Source organism: Lactuca saligna, chromosome 1 (genome assembly GCF_052625555.1).
Source record: "Lactuca saligna cultivar CGN05327 chromosome 1, ASM5262555v1, whole genome shotgun sequence".
NCBI lineage: Eukaryota > Viridiplantae > Streptophyta > Magnoliopsida > Asterales > Asteraceae > Lactuca > Lactuca saligna.
Genome location: NC_136417.1, coordinates 156,924,259 through 156,947,646, shown reverse-complemented (window position 1 = coordinate 156,947,646; position 23,388 = coordinate 156,924,259). Strand labels below are relative to the sequence as shown.

General features: G+C 42.5%; 1 protein-coding gene, 17 non-coding genes and 2 pseudogenes across 18 annotated transcripts; 1 reads left to right on the top strand and 19 right to left on the bottom strand.

Annotated features, from left to right (window-relative positions):
* Window positions 1-115: 115 nt before the first annotated feature.
* LOC145025551 (5S ribosomal RNA) lies at window positions 116-234 on the bottom strand. The gene has a single exon (XR_013673562.1). It is a non-coding gene; the product is annotated as a 5S ribosomal RNA (ribosomal RNA).
* Window positions 235-453: 219 nt separating this feature from the next.
* Window positions 454-572, bottom strand: LOC145027445 (5S ribosomal RNA). Its single transcript, XR_013675364.1, has one exon. It is a non-coding gene; the product is annotated as a 5S ribosomal RNA (ribosomal RNA).
* A 216-nt stretch (window positions 573-788) lies between these two features.
* On the bottom strand, window positions 789-907 carry LOC145027113 (5S ribosomal RNA). Its single transcript, XR_013675053.1, has one exon. It is a non-coding gene; the product is annotated as a 5S ribosomal RNA (ribosomal RNA).
* Window positions 908-1,124: 217 nt separating this feature from the next.
* Window positions 1,125-1,243, bottom strand: LOC145027181 (5S ribosomal RNA). Its single transcript, XR_013675116.1, has one exon. It is a non-coding gene; the product is annotated as a 5S ribosomal RNA (ribosomal RNA).
* A 216-nt stretch (window positions 1,244-1,459) lies between these two features.
* LOC145027646 (5S ribosomal RNA) lies at window positions 1,460-1,578 on the bottom strand (annotated as a pseudogene).
* A 218-nt stretch (window positions 1,579-1,796) lies between these two features.
* Window positions 1,797-1,915, bottom strand: LOC145027211 (5S ribosomal RNA). Its single transcript, XR_013675144.1, has one exon. It is a non-coding gene; the product is annotated as a 5S ribosomal RNA (ribosomal RNA).
* Window positions 1,916-2,130: 215 nt separating this feature from the next.
* Window positions 2,131-2,245, bottom strand: LOC145027624 (5S ribosomal RNA). The gene has a single exon (XR_013675532.1). It is a non-coding gene; the product is annotated as a 5S ribosomal RNA (ribosomal RNA).
* Window positions 2,246-15,200: 12,955 nt separating this feature from the next.
* On the bottom strand, window positions 15,201-15,319 carry LOC145027170 (5S ribosomal RNA). The gene has a single exon (XR_013675106.1). It is a non-coding gene; the product is annotated as a 5S ribosomal RNA (ribosomal RNA).
* Window positions 15,320-15,537: 218 nt separating this feature from the next.
* LOC145027559 (5S ribosomal RNA) lies at window positions 15,538-15,656 on the bottom strand. Its single transcript, XR_013675472.1, has one exon. It is a non-coding gene; the product is annotated as a 5S ribosomal RNA (ribosomal RNA).
* Window positions 15,657-16,100: 444 nt separating this feature from the next.
* LOC145027633 (5S ribosomal RNA) lies at window positions 16,101-16,219 on the bottom strand (annotated as a pseudogene).
* A 217-nt stretch (window positions 16,220-16,436) lies between these two features.
* Window positions 16,437-16,555, bottom strand: LOC145027454 (5S ribosomal RNA). Its single transcript, XR_013675373.1, has one exon. It is a non-coding gene; the product is annotated as a 5S ribosomal RNA (ribosomal RNA).
* A 218-nt stretch (window positions 16,556-16,773) lies between these two features.
* LOC145027593 (5S ribosomal RNA) lies at window positions 16,774-16,892 on the bottom strand. The gene has a single exon (XR_013675505.1). It is a non-coding gene; the product is annotated as a 5S ribosomal RNA (ribosomal RNA).
* A 217-nt stretch (window positions 16,893-17,109) lies between these two features.
* LOC145027553 (5S ribosomal RNA) lies at window positions 17,110-17,228 on the bottom strand. Its single transcript, XR_013675466.1, has one exon. It is a non-coding gene; the product is annotated as a 5S ribosomal RNA (ribosomal RNA).
* A 217-nt stretch (window positions 17,229-17,445) lies between these two features.
* On the bottom strand, window positions 17,446-17,564 carry LOC145027453 (5S ribosomal RNA). Its single transcript, XR_013675372.1, has one exon. It is a non-coding gene; the product is annotated as a 5S ribosomal RNA (ribosomal RNA).
* A 218-nt stretch (window positions 17,565-17,782) lies between these two features.
* Window positions 17,783-17,901, bottom strand: LOC145027592 (5S ribosomal RNA). Its single transcript, XR_013675504.1, has one exon. It is a non-coding gene; the product is annotated as a 5S ribosomal RNA (ribosomal RNA).
* A 217-nt stretch (window positions 17,902-18,118) lies between these two features.
* LOC145027552 (5S ribosomal RNA) lies at window positions 18,119-18,237 on the bottom strand. The gene has a single exon (XR_013675465.1). It is a non-coding gene; the product is annotated as a 5S ribosomal RNA (ribosomal RNA).
* Window positions 18,238-18,454: 217 nt separating this feature from the next.
* On the bottom strand, window positions 18,455-18,573 carry LOC145027509 (5S ribosomal RNA). The gene has a single exon (XR_013675424.1). It is a non-coding gene; the product is annotated as a 5S ribosomal RNA (ribosomal RNA).
* Window positions 18,574-18,790: 217 nt separating this feature from the next.
* LOC145027615 (5S ribosomal RNA) lies at window positions 18,791-18,909 on the bottom strand. The gene has a single exon (XR_013675526.1). It is a non-coding gene; the product is annotated as a 5S ribosomal RNA (ribosomal RNA).
* Window positions 18,910-19,127: 218 nt separating this feature from the next.
* Window positions 19,128-19,246, bottom strand: LOC145027412 (5S ribosomal RNA). Its single transcript, XR_013675331.1, has one exon. It is a non-coding gene; the product is annotated as a 5S ribosomal RNA (ribosomal RNA).
* Window positions 19,247-20,790: 1,544 nt separating this feature from the next.
* On the top strand, window positions 20,791-23,000 carry LOC145045712 (Galactose oxidase/kelch repeat superfamily protein). Its single transcript, XM_078994035.1, has 2 exons — window positions 20,791-21,132; window positions 21,394-23,000. The coding sequence occupies exon 2, from the start codon at window positions 21,658-21,660 to the stop codon at window positions 22,864-22,866; it is 1,209 nt and encodes a 402-aa protein (XP_078850161.1). The 5' UTR covers window positions 20,791-21,132; window positions 21,394-21,657; the 3' UTR covers window positions 22,867-23,000.
* The last annotated feature ends 388 nt before the right edge of the window (window positions 23,001-23,388 follow it).

Genomic DNA, 23,388 nt, shown 5'->3' with positions numbered 1-23,388 from the left:
TCGGGAAACAAGAAAACAATCAACATTGAACCGGAGGCCGCCCGAGCATGGATATAGCAAGAAAGAAAAAAAAAGCACCTAAAACATTAAAAAACGCAGACGGGCAACGAAAAAGGGGGTGCAACACAAGGACTTCCCAGGGGGTCTCCCATCCTAGTACTACTCTCGCCCAAGCACGCTTAACTGCGGAGTTCTGATGGGATCCGGTGCATTAGTGCTGGTATGATCGCACCCGAAATACTATCCGTGCTTATTGTTTTTATGTCTTACAAGATGCAGAACCTCGTTTGCTTTCGGACGCGAGGTGTTGGACCCACGTGATGGATCGGATCGGTTCGAGAAACAAGAAAACAATCAACATTGAACTGGTGGCCGCCCGAGCATGGATATAGCAAGAAAGAAAAAAAAAAACGCACCTAAAATATAAAAAAATGCAGACGGGCAACGAAAAAGGGGGTGCAACACGAGGACTTCCCAGAGTGTCACCCATCCTAGTACTACTCTCGTCCAAGCACGTTTAACTGCGCAGTTCTGATGGGATCCGGTGCATTAGTGCCGGTATGATCGCACCCGAAATACTATCCATGCTTATTGTTTTTATGTCTTACAAGACACAGAACCTCGTTTGCTTTCGGACGCGAGGCGTGGGACCCACGTGATGGATCGGCTCGGTTCGGGAAACAAGAAAACAATCAACATTGAACCGGAGGCCGCCCGAGCATGGATATAGTAAAAAAAAAAAAAGACGCACCTAAAACATAAAAAAACGTAGACTGGCAACGAAAAAGGAGGTGCAACACGAGGACTTCTCAGGGGGTCAACTATCCTAGTACTACTCTCGCCCAAGCACACTTAACTGCGGAGTTCTGATGGGATCCGGTGCATTAGTGCTGGTATGATCGCACCCGAAATACTATCCATGCTTATTGTTTTTATGTCTTACAAGACGCAGAACCTCGTTTGCTTTCGGACGCGTGGCATGGGACCCACGTGACGGATCGGCAGAGTTCGGGAAACAAGAAACCAATCAACATTGAACCGGAGGCCGCCCGAGCATGGATATAGCAAGAAAGAAAAAAAACGCACCTAAAACATAAAAAAAAGGCAGACGGGCAACGGAAAAGTGGGTGCAACACGAGGACTTCCTAGGGGGTCACCCATCCTAGTACTATTCTCGCCCAAGCACGCTTCACTACGAAGTTCTGATGGGATCCGGTACATTAGTGCTGGTATGATCGCACCCAAAATACTATCCATGGTTATTGTTTTGATGTCCTACAAGACGCAGAACCTCGTTTGCTTTCGGACGCGAGACGTGGGACCCACGTGATGGATCGGCTCGGTTCGGGAAACAAGAAAACAATCAACATTGAACCAGAGGCCGCCCGAGCATGGATATAGCAAGAAAGAAAAAAAAACGCACCTAAAACATAAAAAAACGCAGATGGGCAACGAAAAGGGGGTGTAACATGAGGACTTTCCAGTGGGTCACCCATCCTAGTACTAGTCTCGCCCAAGCACGTTCAACTGCGGAGTTCTGATGGGATCCGGTGCATTAGTGCTGTTATGATCGCACCCAAAATACTATCCATGCTTATTGTTTTTATGTTTTACAAGATGCAGAACCTCGTTTGCTTTCGGATGCGAGGCGTGGGACCCACGTGATGGATCGGCTCGGTTCGGGAAACAAGAAAACAATCAACATTGAACCGGAGGCCGCCCGAGCATGGATATAGCAAGAAAGACAAAAAAAATGCACCTAAAACATAAAAAAACGCAGACGGGCAACGAAGAAGGGGGTGCAACACAAGGACTTCCCAGTGGGTCACCCATCCTAGTACTACTCTCGCCCAACCACGCTTAACTACGGAGTTCTGAAGGGATCCGGTGCATTAGTGCTGGTATGATTGCACCCGAAATACTATCCATGCTTATTGTTTTTATGTCTTACAAGACACAGAAACTCGTTTGCTTTCGGACGCAAGGCGTGGGACCCACGTGCTGGATCGGCTCGGTTCGGGAAACAAGAAAACAATCAACATTGAACCGGAGGCCGCCCGAGCATGGATATAGCAAGAAAGAAAAAAACGCACCTAAAACATAAAAAAACGCAGACGGGCAACGAAAAAGGGGGTGCAACACGATGACTTCCCAGGGGGTCACCCATCCTAGTACTACTCTCGCCCAAGCACGCTTAACTGCGGAGTTCTGATGGGATCCGGTGCATTAGTGCTGGTATGAACCTCGTTTGCTTTCGGACGCGAGGCGTGGGACCCACGTGATGGATCGGCTCGGTTCGGGAAACAAGAATGAAGAGATTAAAGTTTCTTTTAATCTGTGAAGATCGATTAGATCTTGAACAAGTATGAAAACAATGACGATATAGACACAGTAAAATAATAGAACAAGAATGAATCAAACGTGTCGAATGATTAAAACGAAATCCTCAGAAGAGCTCGATTAAGAACATCAACTGTAGAGGATTGGAAAGTTACAAGTATGAACTAAGAAACCTTTAGTCGTCTGGAAAAAATCGTATTCTCAGATCTCTAAAACCTTAACCTAATATGCATGCAAGCATAAGCTTATATACAAAGCATAAAAGACTCACGGTTGGACAGGCCCAAACCGTAATACAAAACATTATAAAAAGACGAGCCCAAAAGACGCAATCTTCTAAGCCCAACAATCTCCCCCTTTGCGTCAATTTGGAGCGAGATCTTTATTTATTACTTGGGCCAGCAGCCGAAACTGGTACCTTCTTCACGGTACTAAACAGACACTTGGTGATGGAAAGAATTGTCTGTCTAAACCGGATGTACCAGTTGATCATATCTTCAAAATACTTAACATCATCGGCCGAATTCTCTTTACACCGTTTAACAATAAATAGCACATGCTCCAAGCAGGTTGTGGTGTAAAGATGCTTATCAGCTAAAGCGAAGAGACATTTCTGTCCTTCCGCTCTAGTAAACATGACGGTGTTACGTCTCGGATCAATCTTGCCCAACTGCATTTGATTGAGATCACTGGCCGATCCCACAGGAGCAATTTTGGGTTTCTTCTTGAAGACTGTGGCGACCTCCTGATCCATAAGGGCAACCTCCATGATATAGCAGATTAACATCCTTTTGACATGGTCTAGAATGGGACCATATTCGGCTTCATTGGTCAAAAGGATATTATACAGTACGATCCAATCATGAGGATTTAGATTCGGTAGATCTGCCAGAGAGATGAGATGAACAGATTTTGCAGATCCCCGAATCAGTTTGAACCGAACGTTTATAAAACGTCCCTCAGTGTAGGGTTTTAGCACCCGAACATTGACAATCTTCTGAGCGCTCCATGTAAGGAATTGAGGACGAGCAGCCGTCAGATAAAAGTCAATGAGCTCCCTGTCAAGCTCAGCGTTCGGGTGAGGGACCTCGAAGATATTAGAGAAGACGTGAAAGATAAACGCCTTTCGAGTCAGCGGCATATCGAACTGCGAATCGACAGTATTGCTGCAGTCGAACGATATAACCGGCTCGAGCCATAGGATGCTGGGTGTATCGATGGCCTCTTTGATTAAGCGTTCCCTGGTCCAGGTAGGGAAGAGAGTCTTTCGGCTCTCAAGGAGATCGTGGGCTTCTTTTTGCTTGCGTTCAGCTTTGGCAGCCTCACGCGCCTCACGACTGGCATCATCACCAACCTTGCGACTGTTCTTTCGTTTCAAAATGTCGGCAATGGTCTCCTTGTCGCCTTCTTCATCTTCGTCCTCAGCTATATTTTTACCTTTGTTCTTCATACCTGAACTTAAAATTTTATGAGTTGAAGATGGTTCAGTTGTATGAGTAGCTTTAGAGGAAGGAGGTGGTTTTGTACTTGTCTTCTCATCTCCCCCTTGTTTCGGAATGGACACAAAACTTGGGAGGCCTTCGACTTTGTTAAGTAGATCGATGGCTGGAGAGAGCTTTTCAGCAAGGGATCGCCTCACCGAAAAGTTTAAAATTGGATCGTGTGCTTCCAGGATGTTTGAGATGACAGCATGGACATCCGAAACACACGTCTTAACCACCTCCCTTTCAGAGCGAAGGTCTTCCAGCTCTTGTTGAGATTGAGAGAGCTGAGAGGTCTTGACCTCAAGAGCAGTTGTTTTTGATGCCAGATCGTCCATTAAAGAACGCTCGGATGTCAGATCTTCTTGAAGCTTGACTAGACGAGCTTCAATGGAGGCTGTAAAAGCCGAGTTGTCGTCGCTTATGGTTTTACGTAGATTGGCGAACGATGGCAACGCCGATGTGACAAAGGAGACCAATTGTTGGACAATCGGTTCCAAAGATGCCTGTGTGGCAACTGCATTTTGTTGTATGGACTGCAGAAGAGCAGAGGCATCAGAAAATAGTTTATCGACTTTTTCGGTCGCCACCTCACATGCTCGGGTAGATGCCTGAATTGCAGCCGTTGCTGAGGCTGCTGAATCATGTTGAGCCTTGGTGAAGGCATCAACAATCTTCTGAAGTGCAGCTTCAGACAAGATTGATTGCTGGTTGGACGAGGAGGCGAGAAGGAGATCAATCTTCTCGTTGAGCTGTTTGAGATGTTTCTTAGTGACAGGTGCATCATCCTCCTCATCACTCTGAACTTGAAACGGACTATAGTAGACCGAATCAAAGATCATGTCTTCTCCCCCGAGATAAGGGTTTTCACCCTCAGAGGCATTGCCATGAGATGAAGAGGGTGGAGAGGTTGGGGGTGTGGAGGGTTTATTAGGAGAAGGTTGAGTGGGTGAAGGTGTAGTTTCGGTTGGTGGTGCTGTATGGGTAGTTTCGGTGGGTGGTTGTATATGGGTAGTTTCGGTTGTGTGGGTTTTGGGTTGAGGAGGTTCGGCTACATGGGGTGATTCAGTGGTAGTGGTAAAGATTTGTGGAGGAGAAGGAATTGGGGAATTAGGTATTTGAATCTCTGGGGTAGGGGATCGAGGTGATGTATTGCCTCGTGGAGGAGAAGCATCCCCTTGAGAGTCGTCAGAATCCGAACTCTCACCCTCAGAGGCACTCGAAGAGGAGGTTATAATAAGCTTTCGCTTTGGTTGAGTCTTCCTCTTCTTCGGTGGGGGGGAAGGTGCAGCTTTTGTCTGTTTCCTCTTCTTAGGAGAAGTCCCCTTTGAAGGTTTTGCTGCTTGCTTTCCCTTGTCCGCCTTTTTACCTTTGCTCAGTGGTTTATCTGCATCGTGGATAGATCTGAGCATGTCCGGGGTCAGAACCCTTGGACCAGAAGGTGTTAGCTCCTTAAGCTTTCTAATCAGCCGGCTGTCCGAAGGTACACTACCATACATGGACTCTGGAATAGAGCCAATAAAGGAGAATTTGGAGGCATCTGAGATGATGATCTTCTTGGTGTGGAAAGTACCATCTAAAGTCATCGATGCACCTTCGGCTGTAGGAACGTCAAACCTGTCCATTGCCCATTTAGTGATTAGAATCCATAATCGGGCCAATGAAACTTCAGAATGTCTGGATGAAGATGAGAGGCTCTGAAGAAGTTGTTGCCATAGAACAAACCCGTAATCCAGGTTGATCCCATTGTAAACTCCATACAGAATGGTGAGGAACAGACGACTGGCACCATCTGAACCTGAGCTTCTCTCCGACAGTCCCTTGAACAAGACTGTAAATAAACTGTTCCATTGAGGCGGTAAGCAAGACTTCTTGAATCTGGCAACGGATGTAAGAACCTCCGTGTATCCCATATTGTAAAACATGCTATACATATGACCGGTTTGTATGGACTCTGGATGGACTCTGGATGAGTCAGAAGCAAATCCGAGCAGAGAGCAGAAACGAGGACGAGAAACGGAGGTTTTGTGGTCTCCAATCTCGAAAAATACTCGATCGACGGCCTTGTCATAATATGCAGTCGCGTAGACCTGCGATAGGACCGTCATAGGCACTGATGCGATTCTGGATAATGCTGGTTCTAGTTGTGAGTATTTTAGGCATTCTATAACCGGCGACATGTAAGGATCATAGCCTTCGGGTTAAGATCAATTACCAAGCATTGCTGTGGGCGAATGGGAAGGATTTGGGATGTAGCATGAACTGAAGAAGAGTCAGCCATGGATGCAGGTGTGAAGAAGATGATGAACAGGAAAGTGTATGGGAGAGTTTGAGGTTTGGAAAATTTGAGAGTGGTAAAGAGGTAAAAGGAGGTATAACGGGCTATTTATAGTGGGAGGGAAGAGAGAGAAAGATCGATTCAAATCTCTTATGGATGACAGTTGGGACGGACGATGATCACGTAGGAGAGAGAGTGTCAGATTCCTAGGATCACGCCGCCCAATAATCGCCGTTTCATAGGGACAAGCCGTTACTGTTTAAGCACGCGCATTAAATGCCACAGGACAAAGAAAAAATTAGGATTTCAAAAGGAATGTCCGTTATTAATACGATCAACCATTTATTGAGAAATGTTGAAAGGCTTCTTTTAATTCTGCTAAAAACGACTGGTGAAAAAAAAAATTGAAATCTCAGAAAGAAAGATAAGGACAAGATCTCAGGGGAAGAAAAGTTATGGGTTAATAACATTTTCATAGGAATCACCGAAAACTTGAGATTTTAATATGGTACTTTCATCAATTCTTTAGTAAAAGCTTGAACAATATAATTGTTCATCGTCAATTCCTTAGGTGTTGAATTTTGGGTTTCACTTAGTTCGTAGTGTCACAAAACTAAGATCATAAACACAGATGTTGTGCAACCATAAACCTCAGTGGTAAGTGCTGAGAGTCTCAAGGGTTACCATGATGGAATGAGTGTAGTGGAGAAGTAATAAGAGATGGTGTAAGATAACAAAAGTACCTCTACTGCAAGAAGAAGGACCAAGCAGGAAGTTCTTAACTCATGTGAGAAAAGAGTGAGGTAGCTCACGATTAGAATAAATGAAGTGGCCTTGTTGGGAAGACAAGGTTTGTGTATACCAGGTCATGAAGGCCTTTATTCGAAATCTTATGAGGCTTGAGACACATACAGCAGCATGCTTCTAGGGACATGTAGGAAGTTCATAAAGTGTATCCACATAAACGAATAATAACACAAAAATTTTTTTGGAATTTTTGAGGTAAACCGAACCTGAACCTACGGTTGGTTTCGGTTGAGAAAAGTTTTGAAAAACCGAACCCGAACATTCAGTTGGTTTCGGTTCTACTAAATTTTGAAAAACCGAACCCGAACCTTCGGTTGGTTTCGGTTTTGGAAAATTTTGAAAAACCGAACCCGAACCTTCGGTTTGTTTCGGTTGTACAAAATTTTGAAAAACCGAACCTGAACCTTTGGTTGGTTTCAGTTAAGAGTTTTTTTTTTTTTTTTTTTTGGAGCATACTAGTAAAAACAGAATTGTACTATCTTTGACGAAATGAGTGGGTTAGATAGTTGAGACGAACCCTAACGTTCGATTGTTATGTTTAAGTTTGGTACTGATTCAGATTCCATCATACCAAGTCCTTGCAATATTTTATTGAATGATGCTTCATGAAGAGCTTTTGTAAAGACGTCAGCCAGTTGATCAGTGGTTCTTACGAAGTGAACTTCGACGTTTCCATCTTCCACGTGATCTTTGATGAAGTGATACCTTAGTGCTATGTGCTTGGTTTTGGAGTGCTGCACTGGGTTATGACAGATCCTAATTGCACTTTCGGAGTCACAATATAGTGGGATCTTCTTCATATTGAGTCCATAGTCTCGAAGTTGGCTTTGGATCCAAATCACTTGTGATGTGCAGGATGCAGCTGCAATATATTCCGCTTCGGCAGTAGACAATGACACGCATGTCTGTTTCTTGGATTGCCAGCTGACTAACTTCCCGTCAAGAAATTGACATCCACCAGTCGTGCTTTTTCGGTCGAGTCCTAATCCTCCAAGGTCAGCATCATAATAGGCTTGAACAAAGAAGCCTGAGTTGGATGGATACCATAGACCTAAGGAGGTGGTTCGCTTGAGATATCGTAGGATGTTCTTCACTGCAAGCATGTGAGGTTCACGAGGGTTTGCCTGAAATCTAGCACAATAACACACCGCAAACATGATATCAGGTCTGCTAGCAGTTAGATACATTAACGATCCAATCATTTGACGATAGAGCGTGATATCAATAGCTGGTTTGTCTAGAGATGGGGTAAGCTTAGTGCCGAATGCCATTGGGACTTTAACTTTCGAGTATCCCATCATACCGAACTTTGCTAGGAGAGTCTTCGTGTAAGCTTCCTGATTAATAAAGATGCCTTCGGGTCCCTGTCTTATGTTTAAACCAAGGAAAAAGTTAATTGGACCCATTGAGCTCATTTCAAACTTAGTCTCCATCAGCTTTCTAAATTCAGCCGTTAAGCTTGGATTCGTGGAGCCAAAGATGATGTCATCGACATAAATTTGAACTATCATAAGGTGGTTACCTTCCTTTTTGCGAAAGAAGGTTGGGTCAACCGAACCTTGTTTGAATTTAGACATCTTCAAAAATTTTGTAAGCGTTTCATACCAGGCTCTCGGAGCTTGTTTAAGGCCATACACAGCTTTATCCAGAATGTAGCAATGATTTGGATGCTTTTCGTTCACGAACCCAGGAGGTTGCTCCACGTACACCGTTTCTTCAAGTTCTCCATTGAGAAATGCACACTTGACGTCCATTTGGAAACTTCAAAGTTCTTGTGGGCAGCATAAGCCAGAAATATTCTAACAGATTCTAGCCGGGCTACTGGAGCGAAAGTCTCTTCATAGTCGATTCCTTCCTACTGACAATATCCCTTTACCACCAGACGAGCCTTGTTCTGTATAACATTACCTTCCTTATCCATTTTGTTCCTAAAAACCCATTTGAGACCAACAACCGAAGCATCTGGAGGAGTTGGAATTAGGCGCCAGACTTTGTTCCTTTCAAATTCGTTCAACTCGTCTTGCATTGCTTGAACCCAATCAGAGTGATCGAGAGCAGTGTTAACTGTCTTTGGTTCAACTTTTGATACGAATGAATTGAACATGCAAAATTCTACCTTTGAAAATAAGGAAGTTTGTTTTGCCTTCAGTTGTGATCGGGTCAGAACCTTTTCAGATACATCCCCAACTACTTGAGAGACAGGATGATCTCTGGTCCATTTGATAAGAGGAGGGTAATTTGGATCAACGGTTGGGTCTAATTCGGCATTGATTATCTCGTCTAGCTCAGATTGGCTATCATAACCAAGTGTCACATCATCATGTTCCACTTCAGTTGGTGTATTTTGGAGGATATGAGGTTCGTGAGATTCTAGTGGGCCTGAACTTCCTGGTGTTAGGACCTCTTCGGTTGAAGTTGTGGAATTTGGCTCCCCCTGGACTTGAGCGTTTGGCTCCCCCTCGACTTGAGCATTTGGCTCCCCCTCAATTTGAGCTTCGTTGGAAGGAGAGTCGTTAGAGATTGATACTTCTTCATACATTCTCCTTGCAGCGTCTTCGACAATCTGCTCCATGTGATCAACCTTGTTATCTGCTGCATCTGCTTCAGAAAGTGAAGCATTCTCTGGTTCGTCAAAGAGCTCCAGAAATGTCTCAAATAAATTAGCAACCGAGACTGTAACTTTGCCATTTAGAGGAAAGATTTCCCCAGTGATATTTTCTTTAGTCTGTAGCTTCTTGACATAGTTGTCGTCAAAGGTCACATAATACGTCTCTTCAATTTTTCTTGAACGCTTGTTTAGGACCCTGTATGCCTTGGATGTGAGCGAGTAACCCAGGAATATTCCTTCGTCAGCTTTGACATCAAACTTGTTGCGGTGTTCTTTAGAGTTGAAGATGAAACACCTTGAGCCGAACACATGGAAAAATTTCACGTTTGGCTTTCTGTTGTTCAATATCTCATATGGGGTGAGAGCGAACCTTTTGTTGAGATATGACCTGTTTTGTGTAAAACAAGCAGCAGATATAGCATCAGCCCAAAAATAAAGAGGTAAAGAAGCGAAACTTAGCATAGTTCGGGCAGCTTCACACAAGGATCGGTTTCGTCTTTCGACTATTCCGTTCTGTTGTGGTGTGTAAGGAGCTGAGAAATTATGACTGATTCCCTTTTCTGCAAGAAACTCTTCAAACTCCTTGTTCTTGAATTCGAGACCATTGTCGCTTCTGATGTTGCGAACCACCTTCTTGAGCTGTACTTCAATTTGCTTAATGAACACTTTCAGCTTTTGAGTCGCTTCAGATTTGAGCTTTAGGAAGAACACCCATGTAAATCGTGAAAAGTCATCAATGATAACGAGAATATACTTGCTACCACCGATGCTTTCAATAGATGAAGGACCACACAAATCAATATGAATTAATTCGAGTGGTTCGACAACTTTTGTGTTGATTATAGATGGATGACTTTGACGACTCTGCTTTCCCATTTCGCATGCAGCACACAGATGATCCCTGTCGAACTTGAGTAATGGAAGGCCCCTTACATGACCTCCTGTAACAAGACGGTTGATATCTTTGAAGTTAAGATGAGATAGTCTTCGGTGCCACAACCAGCTTTCGTCGGATTGCGCTTTTGACAATAAGCATACAGCTGGGTTTCCTTTGATGGGTTTCATGTTTAAGGGAAACATTTCACCCTTTCGCTTTGACTTGAGAATCACTTTATTTGACTTTTTCTCTATGATTTCTGAACCTTCATCATCGAATGAGACTTTGAGACCTGTACCTCCAACCAGTTGAGATACACTAATGAGGTTGTGTTGGAGTCCTTCCACATATGCCACCTTCCTTATAGAGAAGTCCCCATTGGTTATCATTCCGTATCCCTTTATGGTGCCGAATGAATTATTTCCGAACTTGACGTTGCCACCATTTGCAAGCGATCTGTACTCCCTAAGCTCCTCTTTCCTCCCTGTCATGTGACGCGAGCAGCCACTGTCAATGTACCATTCTTCGTCGAACTGCTCGTCATTTATAACCTGCAAAATTTAGACAGATTTAGGAACCCAAAGTTTCTTGGGTCCACGTGAGCTTTGCATTGAAACAGGAGAAATGAGAGAGATATCAACAAGATAAGTTCTTTTTATGAGAGTTGTTTTATCTTTCCTTTTAATGGTGTAAACTTTTATTTTGTTAAGACTAGTAGAGTTAGATTCGGTTACTGATGTGGATTTACTGACCTTCTGCTTCCACTTTTGCTCAGTTGATGAATGAGATTTTTGAGAACAATAAGAATTGGATTTTGAACGAGATCGAGATGAAACTGAGGGTGAAACTGAGGGTGAGGAAGAATTAGAAGAATGAGAAGAATTAGACTTAGAAGGAGACTCTAGGTGACCCTTTTGTTTTTGGTCATTGGAGGGATCGACCTTAGAGTTTTGTACTCTTTTGTCTTTAGAATCGAACCTTTGTGTTCGGTTGGAGATACCTTTGGAACCGAACCTTTGGTTCTGGTTGATATCCTTTTCAGAACTGAACTTCTGCTTTCGATTGTTATCTTTTTGTGAACCGAACCTCGGCTTTCGGTTTTTGTGACTTTCAAGCTTTTCTGCAGGAATGTTTTCATACTTAAGATTCTTGTCTTGATGAGTGAAGTATGCATTCTGGGAGCGCCAGAATTGTTTCCTTTCAGAAAGGTTCTTCCTGTATCTATTATTCCTTTCTATCTTCCTATTCCGCATCTGAGAAGGTTGATGATGAATATTTGCTTTCGTTTTTGCTGACTTCTTGACCGGTTCCATTTGAACTGCGGTAGAATTACTTTGAGCTGAAGGAGCTGAAGGAATGTCTTCTTTTGGTGAGTGAACATTCTTCTGAGGAGTACCTTTTGTACCACTAGTGCTTGGCTCATTGAAGTTATTTGTCTTATTCAATGGTTCGGGTATGTATCTTCCTTTGCTCTTCCAGGAAGTTCTTTCAGATAAACCAATGGTTTCGTCTGCATTATCAATAGGAGCTTCCCAGAAGTATTCATCACAGCCATCAGCATTGTCTTCGTTTACAATGGCTGCAAGTTCAGCTGTTTGATGTTCGGTTACTCCTGTTACCTTGTATACTTGATTTGGAGTAGTCCTGACCTTTTGATACACAACAGCTTTCTCAACTAATTTCGGGGACTTTTGATGGGACAACCGAGCGAACTCTACAGAATTTTCAGAAATTAGATTCTTGTGATTTTCTGGCTCGGTTTTAATGAATTCTGAGCAGTCAACCGTGTCCTCTACAGAAATTTCACTCATATTGTCGTCCTCGTTAAGCTCAGATGCATTTTCAACATCAATTTTGTTTTCTGAGCTTACGTTGGCATTTAAAGAGTCAAATTTTTGCATGGTTTCGGTCCTCAGTTTAAGTCTGTCATTTTCATCCAAAAGATTTTTAAGCAGGTGCTTGTGGTCTTTAGATTTAATGAAGGACTCAATTTTGTCCAGTCCATACATGTAGGTGGGATTTATGTCATCAGACGATATCACACTTTCACAATTATAGGCTTCGGCATCGATTTCATCTTCCTTAAATTCTAGGAAGGGCAAGATCATGCGGTGAATCCTTTGGCCTATTTCATAATCCAAGTGAAGCTGAGTAATATTAGAATACAGACGTTTAGCAATTAAACAAAAAACATTTCGTTGTTTTAACAATTTCAAATTGTCTCTTTGCAAATAAATGTTTTCATCTTTAACTTTGACTAATTCCGATTCCTTTAACTCTATCCACATTCTCCGCTCCTCACTCTTCGACGTTGCCCTGCTCAATTGATCAGTTAGGTTAGAATTTGTAACCCGAGTTTGAGTTAAGCTACTATCTAGATGAGATATTCTTGTATTGACAATTTTTAGTTCTTTCTCATAAGAGGATGATGGTACTTTACATGAAATAAAAACAGATTGTACCTTCTTTATCAATTCATCAAGCTCATTGAACTGCTGGCTGAGTGGTTTGGCTGTGAAGCACATGTCCTCCTTTGCATTCTGTCCATCATTGCCTCCATCGGTGTTGTATCCCCTCAATTGAGATACGTCAGAAACCACAAGGCATTTACCACCACTGCCTTCTTTCTTAGACACGAACGCCTTTCCATGAGTAGGCTGCCTCACTTCCTCGTCTTCTGAGTCGGTAGACCAAACTTCCGTGCTACCGAACTCATCACCTGGAACAGAACCCTGCACAATAAGAGCATTACTAGGCGGGTTAGCAGCAGACTTCTTCTTTCTCAACTCATCTAGTCTTTTCTGCAACACAGCTTCCTCATCGTTCCCATCATCTTTCTCAGCCATTTTCTTGAGGACACAGTCCTTAGCATAATGATTTTTCCCACCACAGTAGAAACAGCTCACCCCGGAGTCTCCGTCAACCTTCGGTTCCTTCTTGTGCTCCTCAGCTTTTAGTTCATTAACCACCTTTTCAGAGCTGTAACTTCCCTGCCAGTTTCGGTTTTTGTTGTTGGGAAATTTCTTCTTTATGAACCTTTTGGGATTGGATACCATCAAGGCATAATCTTCTGATGTGAGATCATATTCTTCCAGGCGGAGGTCTTCATCCTCCATAACGGTTTTACTTTTTGACAAGAGAGCCAACGAACCGAGACCGGAAATGACATTCTTTTCTTGCACCATGGTTTTCTCTTGAGACTTGAGAATTCCCACCAGTTTCGCCAAAGAGTATGATTTAAATTGCTCATGGGCTTTAACCGTGGAAACTACTGCTCTCCACTCAGACCTTAGACCATTCAGGAATGTAACCTTCTGTTCAATGAGCTTCCTTTCGATATCATGTTTGATCATCTTGCTTAGAAGATGATTGAAGCGATCGAACGTCTGGGTCACAGATTCTTCAGCCCCTTGTTTGAATTCACCAAACTCAGATAGAAGCAGAGTTTGAATAGAATGTTCAAGATCTTCGTCTGTAGAGTACAGTTCGCGAAGTCTGTCCCACACATCCTTCGCCGTCGTGCATGAGCTAACTAATCTGAATGTATCGGACTGAAGGGCGAACCGGATCAATCTTAGTGCTTTGATATTGCATTGGAACTTATCCTTTTCATCTTGTGCAATGTCTTTCACGTCCTTGAGCAGATCATTGTATTCTTTTTGAGTTTTAATGATTCTGGACGTTGCAGAATGAGAAAACGGTCTGTTGGTGATGGCTTCCCAAATCAAATACCCATTTTCCTCCGATCCAATAACATAGTCTTCAAAATGATGTGCCCATACTTCATAGTCATGGGTATATAAGATCGGAATCTTTGTCGTCGAACCAATGCTGTTGGAAATATTAATGACGTTTGATTGTGTTGCGTCCATTATGATCGAAAAACCTGTTCAAAGATCAGACTTGTAATAAAGCAGATTATGGCAAAATAATAAATATCAAGATACGTCAATAAAGAGATGACGGCTCAATAAATATTAATGATTGCGGAAAAACCCTAATGAAAACCTTTTTCACAGAAAAGATGTGTATCAATTACACAGCCTCCTGCTCTGATACCAATTGAAGAGATTAAAGTTTCTTTTAATCTGTGAAGATCGATTAGATCTTGAACAAGTATGAAAACAATGACGATATAGACACAGTAAAATAATAGAACAAGAATGAATCAAACGTGTCGAATGATTAAAACGAAATCCTCAGAAGAGCTCGATTAAGAACATCAACTGTAGAGGATTGGAAGGTTACAAGTATGAACTAAGAAACCTTTAGTCGTCTGGAAAAAATCGTATTCTCAGATCTCTAAAACCTTAACCTAATATGCATGCAAGCATAAGCTTATATACAAAGCATAAAAGACTCACGGTTGGACAGGCCCAAACCGTAATACAAAACATTATAAAAAGACGAGCCCAAAAGACGCAATCTTCTAAGCCCAACAAAGAAAACAATCAACATTGAACCGGAGGCTGCCCGAGCATGGATATAGCAAGAAAGAAAAAAAAACGCACCTAAAACATAACAAAACGCAGACGGGCAACGGAAAAGGGGGTTCTAAGATCCGGTGCATTAGTGCTGGTATGATCGCACCTGAAATACTGTCCATGCTTATTGTTTTTATGTCTTACAAGACGCAGAACCTCGTTTGCTTTCGGACGCGAGGTGTTGGACCCACGTGATGGATCGGATCGGTTCGGGAAACAAGAAAACAATATACATTGAACCGGAGGCCGCCCGAGCATGGATATAGCAAGAAAGAAAAAAAAACACACCTAAAACATAAAAAAACGCAGACAGGCAACGAAAAAGGGGGTGCAACACGAGGACTTCCCAGGGGGTCACCCATCCTAGTACTACTCTCACCCAAGCACGCTTAACTACGGAGTTCTGATGCGATCCGGTGCATTAGTGCTGGTATGATCGTACCCGAAATACTATCCATGCTTATTGTTTTTATGTCTTACAAGACGCAGAACCTCGTTTGCATTTGGACGCGAGGCGTGGGACCCACGTGATGGATCGGCTCGGTTCAGGAAACAAGAAAACAATCAACATTAAACAGGAGGCCGCCCGAGCATGTATATAGCAAGAAAGGAAAAAAAAACGCACCTAAAACATAAAAAAACACAGACGGGCAACGAAAAAGGGGGTGCAACACGAGGACTTCCCAGAGGGTCACCCATCCTAATACTACTCTCGCCCAAGCACGCTTACCTGCGGAGTTCTGATAAGATCCGGTGCATTAGTGCTGGCATGATCGCGCCTGAAATACTATCTATGCTTATTGTTTTTATGTCTTACAAGACGCAGAACCTCGTTTGCTTTCGGACGCGAGGCGTGGGACCCACGTGACGGATCGGCTGAGTTCGGGAAACAAGAAAACAATCAACATTAAACAGGAGGCCGCCCGAGCATGTATATAGCAAGAAAGCACGCACTAACTGCGCAGTTCTGATAGGATCCGGTGCATTAGTGCTGGTATGATCGCACCCGAAATACTATCCGTGCTTATTGTTTTTATGTCTTACAAGACGCAGAACCTCGTTTGCTTTCGGACGCGAGGTGTTGGACCCACGTGATGGATCGGATCGGTTCGGGAAACAAGAAAACAATCAACATTGAACCGGTTGTCGCCCGAGCATGGATATAGCAAGAAAGAAAAAAAAACGCACCTAAAACATAAAAAAAGGCAGACGGGCAACGAAAAAGGGGGTGCAACACGAGGACTTACCAGGGTGTCACCCATCCTAGTACTACTCTCGCCCCAGCACGCTTAACTGCGCAGTTCTGATGAGATCCGGTGCATTAGTGTTGGTATGATCGCACCCAAAATACTATCCATGCTTATTGTTTTTATGTCTTACAAGACGCAGAACCTCGTTTGCTTTCGGACGCGAGGCGTGGGACCCACGTGATGGATCAGCTCGGTTCGGGAAACAAGAAAACAATCAACATTGAACCGGAGGCCGCATGAGCATGGATATAGCAAGAAAGAAAAAAAAATACACCTAAAACATAAAAAAACACAGACGGGCAACGAAAAAGGGGGTGCAACACGAGGACTTCCCAGGGGGTCACCCATCCTAGTACTACTCTCGCCGAAGCACGCTCAACTGCGGAATTCTGATGGGATCCGGTGCATTAGTGCTATTATGATCGCACCCAGAATAGTATCCATGCTTATTGTTTTTATGTCTTACAAGACGCAGAACCTCATTTGCTTTCGGACGTGAGGCGTGGGACCCACGTGACGGATCGGCTCGGTTCGGGAAACAAGAAAACAATATACATTGAACCGGAGGCCGCCCGAGCATGGATATAGCAAGAAAGAAAACAAAAACGCACCTAAAACATAAAAAAACGCAGACGGGCAACGAAAAAGGGGGTGCAACACGAGGACTTCCCAGGGTGTCACCCATCCTAGTACTACTCTCGTCCAAGCACGTTTAACTGCGCAGTTCTGAAAGGATCCGGTGCATTAGTGCTGGTATGATCGCACCCGAAATACTATCCGTGCTTATTGTTTTTATGTCTTACAAGACGCAGAACCTCGTTTTCTTTCGGACGCGAGGTGTTGGACCCACGTGATGGATCGGATCGGTTCGGGAAACAAGAAAACAATCAACATTGAACCGGTTGCCGCCCGAGCATGGATATAGCAAGAAAGAAAAAAAAACGCACCTAAAACATATAAAAAGGCAGACGGGCAACGAAAAAGGGGGTGCAACACGAGGACTTCCCAGGGTGTCACCCATCCTAGTACTACTCTCGCCCCAGCACGCTTAACTGCGCAGTTCTGATGAGATCCGGTGCATTAGTGTTGGTATGATCGCACCCAAAATACTATCCATGCTTATTGTTTTTATGTCTTACAAGACGCAGAACCTCGTTTGCTTTCGGACGCGAGGCGTGGGACCCACGTGATGGATCAGCTCGGTTCGGGAAACAAGAAAACAATCAACATTGAACCGGAGGCCGCATGAGCATGGATATAGCAAGAAAGAAAAAAAAATACACCTAAAACATAAAAAAACACAGACGGGCAACGAAAAAGGGGGTGCAACACGAGGACTTCCCAGGGGGTCACCCATCCTAGTACTACTCTCGCCGAAGCACGCTCAACTGCGGAATTCTGATGGGATCCGGTGCATTAGTGCTATTATGATCGCACCCAGAATAGTATCCATGCTTATTGTTTTTATGTCTTACAAGACGCAGAACCTCATTTGCTTTCGGACGTGAGGCGTGGGACCCACGTGACGGATCGGCTCGGTTCGGGAAACAAGAAAACAATATACATTGAACCGGAGGCCGCCCGAGCATGGATATAGCAAGAAAGAAAACAAAAACGCACCTAAAACATAAAAAAACGCAGACGGGCAACGAAAAAGGGGGTGCAACACGAGGACTTCCCAGGGTGTCACCCATCCTAGTACTACTCTCGTCCAAGCACGTTTAACTGCGCAGTTCTGAAAGGATCCGGTGCATTAGTGCTGGTATGATCGCACCCGAAATACTATCCGTGCTTATTGTTTTTATGTCTTACAAGACGCAGAACCTCGTTTTCTTTCGGACGCGAGGTGTTGGACCCACGTGATGGATCGGATCGGTTCGGGAAACAAGAAAACAATCAACATTGAACCGGTTGCCGCCCGAGCATGGATATAGCAAGAAAGAAAAAAAAACGCACCTAAAACATATAAAAAGGCAGACGGGCAACGAAAAAGGGGGTGCAACACGAGGACTTCCCAGGGTGTCACCCATCCTAGTACTACTCTCGCCCCAGCACGCTTAACTGCGCAGTTCTGATGAGATCCGGTGCATTAGTGTTGGTATGATCGCACCCAAAATACTATCCATGCTTATTGTTTTTATGTCTTACAAGACGCAGAACCTCGTTTGCTTTCGGACGCGAGGCGTGGGACCCACGTGATGGATCAGCTCGGTTCGGGAAACAAGAAAACAATCAACATTGAACCGGAGGCCGCCTGAGCATGGATATAGCAAGAAAGAAAAAAAAACGCACCTAAAACATAAAAAAACACAGACGGGCAACGAAAAAGGGGGTGCAACACGAGGACTTCCCAGGGGGTCACCCATCCTAGTACTACTCTCGCCGAAGCACGCTCAACTGCGGAATTCTGATGGGATCCGGTGCATTAGTGCTGTTATGATCGCACCCAGAATAGTATCCATGCTTATTGTTTTTATGTCTTACAAGACGCAGAACCTCATTTGCTTTCGGACGTGAGGCGTGGGACCCACGTGATGGATCGGCTCGGTTCGGGAAACAAGAAAACAATATACATTGAACCGGAGGCCGCCCGAGCATGGATATAGCAAGAAAGAAAAAAAAACGCACCTAAAACATAAAAAAACGCAGACGGGCAACGAAAAAGGGGGTGCAACACGAGGACTTCCCAGGGTGTCACCCATCCTAGTACTACTCTCGTCCAAGAACGTTTAACTGCGCAGTTCTGATAGGATCCGGTGCATTAGTGCTGGTATGATCGCACCCGAAATAGTATCCGTGCTTATTGTTTTTATGTCTTACAAGACGCAGAACCTCGTTTGCTTTCGGACGCGAGGTGTTGGACCCACGTGATGGATCGGATCGGTTCGGGAAACAAGAAAACAATCAACATTGAACCGGTTGCCGCCCGAGCATGGATATAGCAAGAAAGAAAAAAAAAACGCACCTAAAACATAAAAAAAGGCAGACGGGCAACGAAAAAGGGGGTGCAACACGAGGACTTCCCAGGGTGTCACCCATCCTAGTACTACTCTCGTCCAAGCACGTTTAACTGCGCAGTTCTGATGGGATCCGGTGCATTAGTGCTGGTATGATCGCACCCGAAATACTATCCATGCTTATTGTTTGTATGTCTTACAAGACGCAGAACCTCATTTGCTTTCGGACGCGAGGCGTGGGACCCACGTGATGGATCGGCTCGGTTCGGGAAACAAGAAAACAACCAACATTGAACCGGACGCCGCCCGAGCATGGATATAGCAAGAAAGAAAAAAAAAACGCACCTAAAACATAAAAAAACGCAGACGGGCAACGAAAAAGGGGGTTCTTTTTAGGACCCGAGCATGATAATACTCTCTCTCTCTCTCTACATAAAAACACACACGCACTAAATACTCATTAATCTATTTGTTTTCCATTATTTTTACTTTCACTCAAATAAATATAAAAACTCTATTCCTAATAACCCACCCAAACCCCACCCATTTCCCTCAGTGGAGACTTTATCTCTCTCCCTCTTTTTACTATTCATCGGGAAACCACCTTAACCAGACAACCATCGACTGTCGGACAACGACATCATGCTTCTCTCCCCAAAGCTCCACCGCCACTTGCCACGTGTTAATCAATTAGAGCTTGAAATTAATTATTTTCCACTTATCAGTTTTTGGTTTTTCCTCATTAATTACATTTCCACTAATTCACTCCTCCCTTTTACACAGATGAAACACATCAGCAAAAAATTGATTTGTAATATATGTTGTCTAATTTATTACAATAAATATTTAATTTATTTTATAACCGTGGTTTCCACGGGTATTAACCTATATATATATATATATATATATATATATATATATATATATATATATATATATATATATCCCACTAACATACAAGACTAGTCGGATGAACCTATATGACGAAAATCCACAAGACAAAGGGCGGCAGCTAAATGGGTGGCATCCACAGTGGTGCTCCGATGTTGAAGTTGTTTTTGGTGGTTGGAGGTTGTTTCCGGCGAAATTGGTGGTGCCCCGACAAGTAAGAGAGAGAGAGAGAGAGAGAGAGAGAGAGAGAGAGAGAGAGAGAGAGAGAGAGAGAGAGAGAGAGAGAGAGTTGATTTCACTTTTTATTTTTCTTTTAATAAAAAAAACATTAAAGTAATTAAAAAATAAAAAAAATAAAAATATTAAGGACAAAATCGTCATTATAAAAAAATTGAATCAAATTAGACCAAACTCGCAACAAAATGAAAACTTTGGATTTGTGGTGCTGCTCCAAACTTTTTTGGATCAAAGTGACAATTTTCAGCTAATCACAAGGACCATTAATGCAGTTTAGTCTTTTTTATACGGGTCATAATAGAATTTATAAACTATAAATACGAGTTTAATAAAAATTGTAAAAAAAAATTAATCTATATATTAAAATAATATTTCATTACCTTTTAAAATTCTGTTTTCCTTTAATTAAATAGAAAAAGTCCAAAATACTAGTGTTTTTGTTTTTTTAAAGTTAGCATAATAACTTTTTTTTTTAATTGACAAAAAAATATAAAATTTTAAAACATTTGCACTTAATTAAAACCTGCCAACAAATTGATGCAATTTATGGCCATAATTAGCCTGTGCAAGCCTACTCATTCATCATCTGACCTCCTTTCTGAGTTCAGCCATCGCAGTAGCGTGCACGGGTGGGTTTGATTTGAGAGTTCCGACTCGCCTCTTTCGAGAGTGAAGTTTCCCTTCTGTCCACGTTCTTCTGTTGCGCGTGGGAATTATTGGCCATCAAGGATATGAACCCATGTTTGCCACATATACTTTTCTTACAAGAATATGAGGGTTTCAGCCCACCAAAACAATTATAATATTTCCACCATCATCACCAGTTCACCACAAACTTATAGACGAACAAACAACAGTTATCAATCAATCTTCAAGCTGAAGTTGCAATCTGTCTTCATCTTTAATCTATTCTTTGTTATCTGTAAGTTCATGTTCATGGTGTTTTTTTTATTGATTTCATCATCTTCTCTGTCTTTTACTTCACACGCAGAATCTTATTCGAATTAGAACTGTTCCCAGATCATAAAGCGTAACTTGTCGTTGATTCTTGAACTGGGTATTTTAGAACTTTGTTGTTTGTCATCTGTTACTGATTTAAATCTTGTGAAAAAAAAGTGAAAGGGGGGAGTTATCTTTTCGGGGAGATAAGATAAAAAATTCTAATTCTGTGTTTTTCCTGCAGCAAAAACTGACTTTGAGATTGATTTCTCGAGATGGGGTTTTGTTTTTATGTTGTGTTTGGTCGTATTCGATGCGATTGAAGACAATCACATGACATGTGAACTCAATTGTCAAAAAAGGGCTCTTTGCAATTCGACTCCAATTCTGTCCTATTTGTTATCTCCTTTCGAATTAAGCAAATCAATTCGAATTGGGGTTTACACCTTTTCCTTCTTTCAAGTTCTTAAATTCGGATTCAGCTTTAGGGTTCTTGAATTTCGCAAAGATGCAAAGAGTTCGTGTTTCATCACAGCAAGTCCCAGTGCAGAAATTAGGCGATTCCCAGATGACATTATCGCCTAAATTCAAATTAGCATCAATTCAATCTCGTCTACTCGATCCTTTGTTGGAATCAGAACTGAATCTTCAAGGTGATCCCTTAATCCCTGGTCTTCCTGATGATATTGCTTTAACTTGTCTACTCCGGCTACCAGTCACCACCCATCCAGCCACCAGAGCAGTTTGCAAGAGGTGGTATCAATTATTCTGCAACAAAGAACGATTCTTTACTAAAAGAAACGAAATGGGTTTTCAAGATCCATGGTTATTTGTCTTCTCATTTCATAAATGTACAGGAAAGATTCAATGGCATGTCCTTGATCTTACTCATTTCTCATGGCACACAATTCCACCAATGCCTTGTGTCGATAAAGTTTGTCCACATGGCCTTCGATGCGTTTCATTTCCCTCAAACGGGTCTCTTTTCGTATGTGGAGGTATCATTTTTGACGCCGATTGCCCCCTAAATGTAGTGATGAAATTCGACATTAAGAAGAATCATTGGACTATAATGAAAAAAATGATCACCGCAAGATCTTTTTTTGCATCCGGGGTGATAAACGAGAAGATCTACGTGGCGGGGGGAAACAGTACGGATCTTTTCGAGCTCAATTCGGGCGAAGTTATGGACCCGAAAAACGGGATTTGGCATCCGATTGCAAATATGCGTACAAATATGGCGGTTTATGATGCTGCGGTTCTTAATGGGAAGCTTTTGGTGACCGAAGGATGGTTTTGGCCTTTTTATGTGGTCCCACGTGGACAAATTTACGACCCGAAAACCGATAATTGGGAAAATATGGCGGATGGGCTTCGAGAAGGGTGGACAGGGTCGAGTGTTGTGATATACGGGCATTTGTTTGTTGTGACAGAGCACGAGAGGACAAAATTAAAAGTTTATGATATGAATTCGGACACTTGGAAACCGGTTGATGGGCCTCCATTACCGGATAAAATATGTAAGCCGTTTTCGGTAAATTGTTATGGTAGTTTTATTTATGTTGTGGGGAGGAATCTTCATGTTGCAGTGGGTCGGATTTTGAATGTGCATGGAAGAGATAAAAGCCCCGGGTTTTTGGTGGAGTGGGAAGTGGTTGAGGCACCGGATGGGTTGGGGAATTTGACGCCTTCGAGTGCGCAGATTCTGTTTGGGTAATGTACTTTGTGTTGGTGTTGAGATATGTTAAAGGTTTTATATGATTTGGTTGGTGTTTATGTGATTATGTTGTGGTTGTTTTTGTAACGTTATACAACGTTTCTTTTGAATGTTAATGATCCTTCCTTCTCCAACGACCGACGACTTTGGTTTGGTTAAGAATTATTGGATTTGGGTTTTTATTTTTTAAGAGTTCAAAGTGAGTAAACTCTTAAAACTTAGATTATTTTTAGTGAGTTAGTATTTGTTTTATTATGTTCCTAGCTTATTAGCTTATTTTATATTTTATTATTATTTGTTATATTCGACCCGTGAGTGGTTAAATATAATTTAACGTTTAGTATATTTAACCGTCGTATTTTTTTAATCATATTTCATTTTATAACGTAATTATTTTTAATTTATTTATTAGTTAATTATTTTATTATATATTTTATGATATTTTATTTATGAAATATAAATGTATAACAATTATAAAATATTTGATTTTTTTTTATAACTATGACGTATTAAATTGTTTTT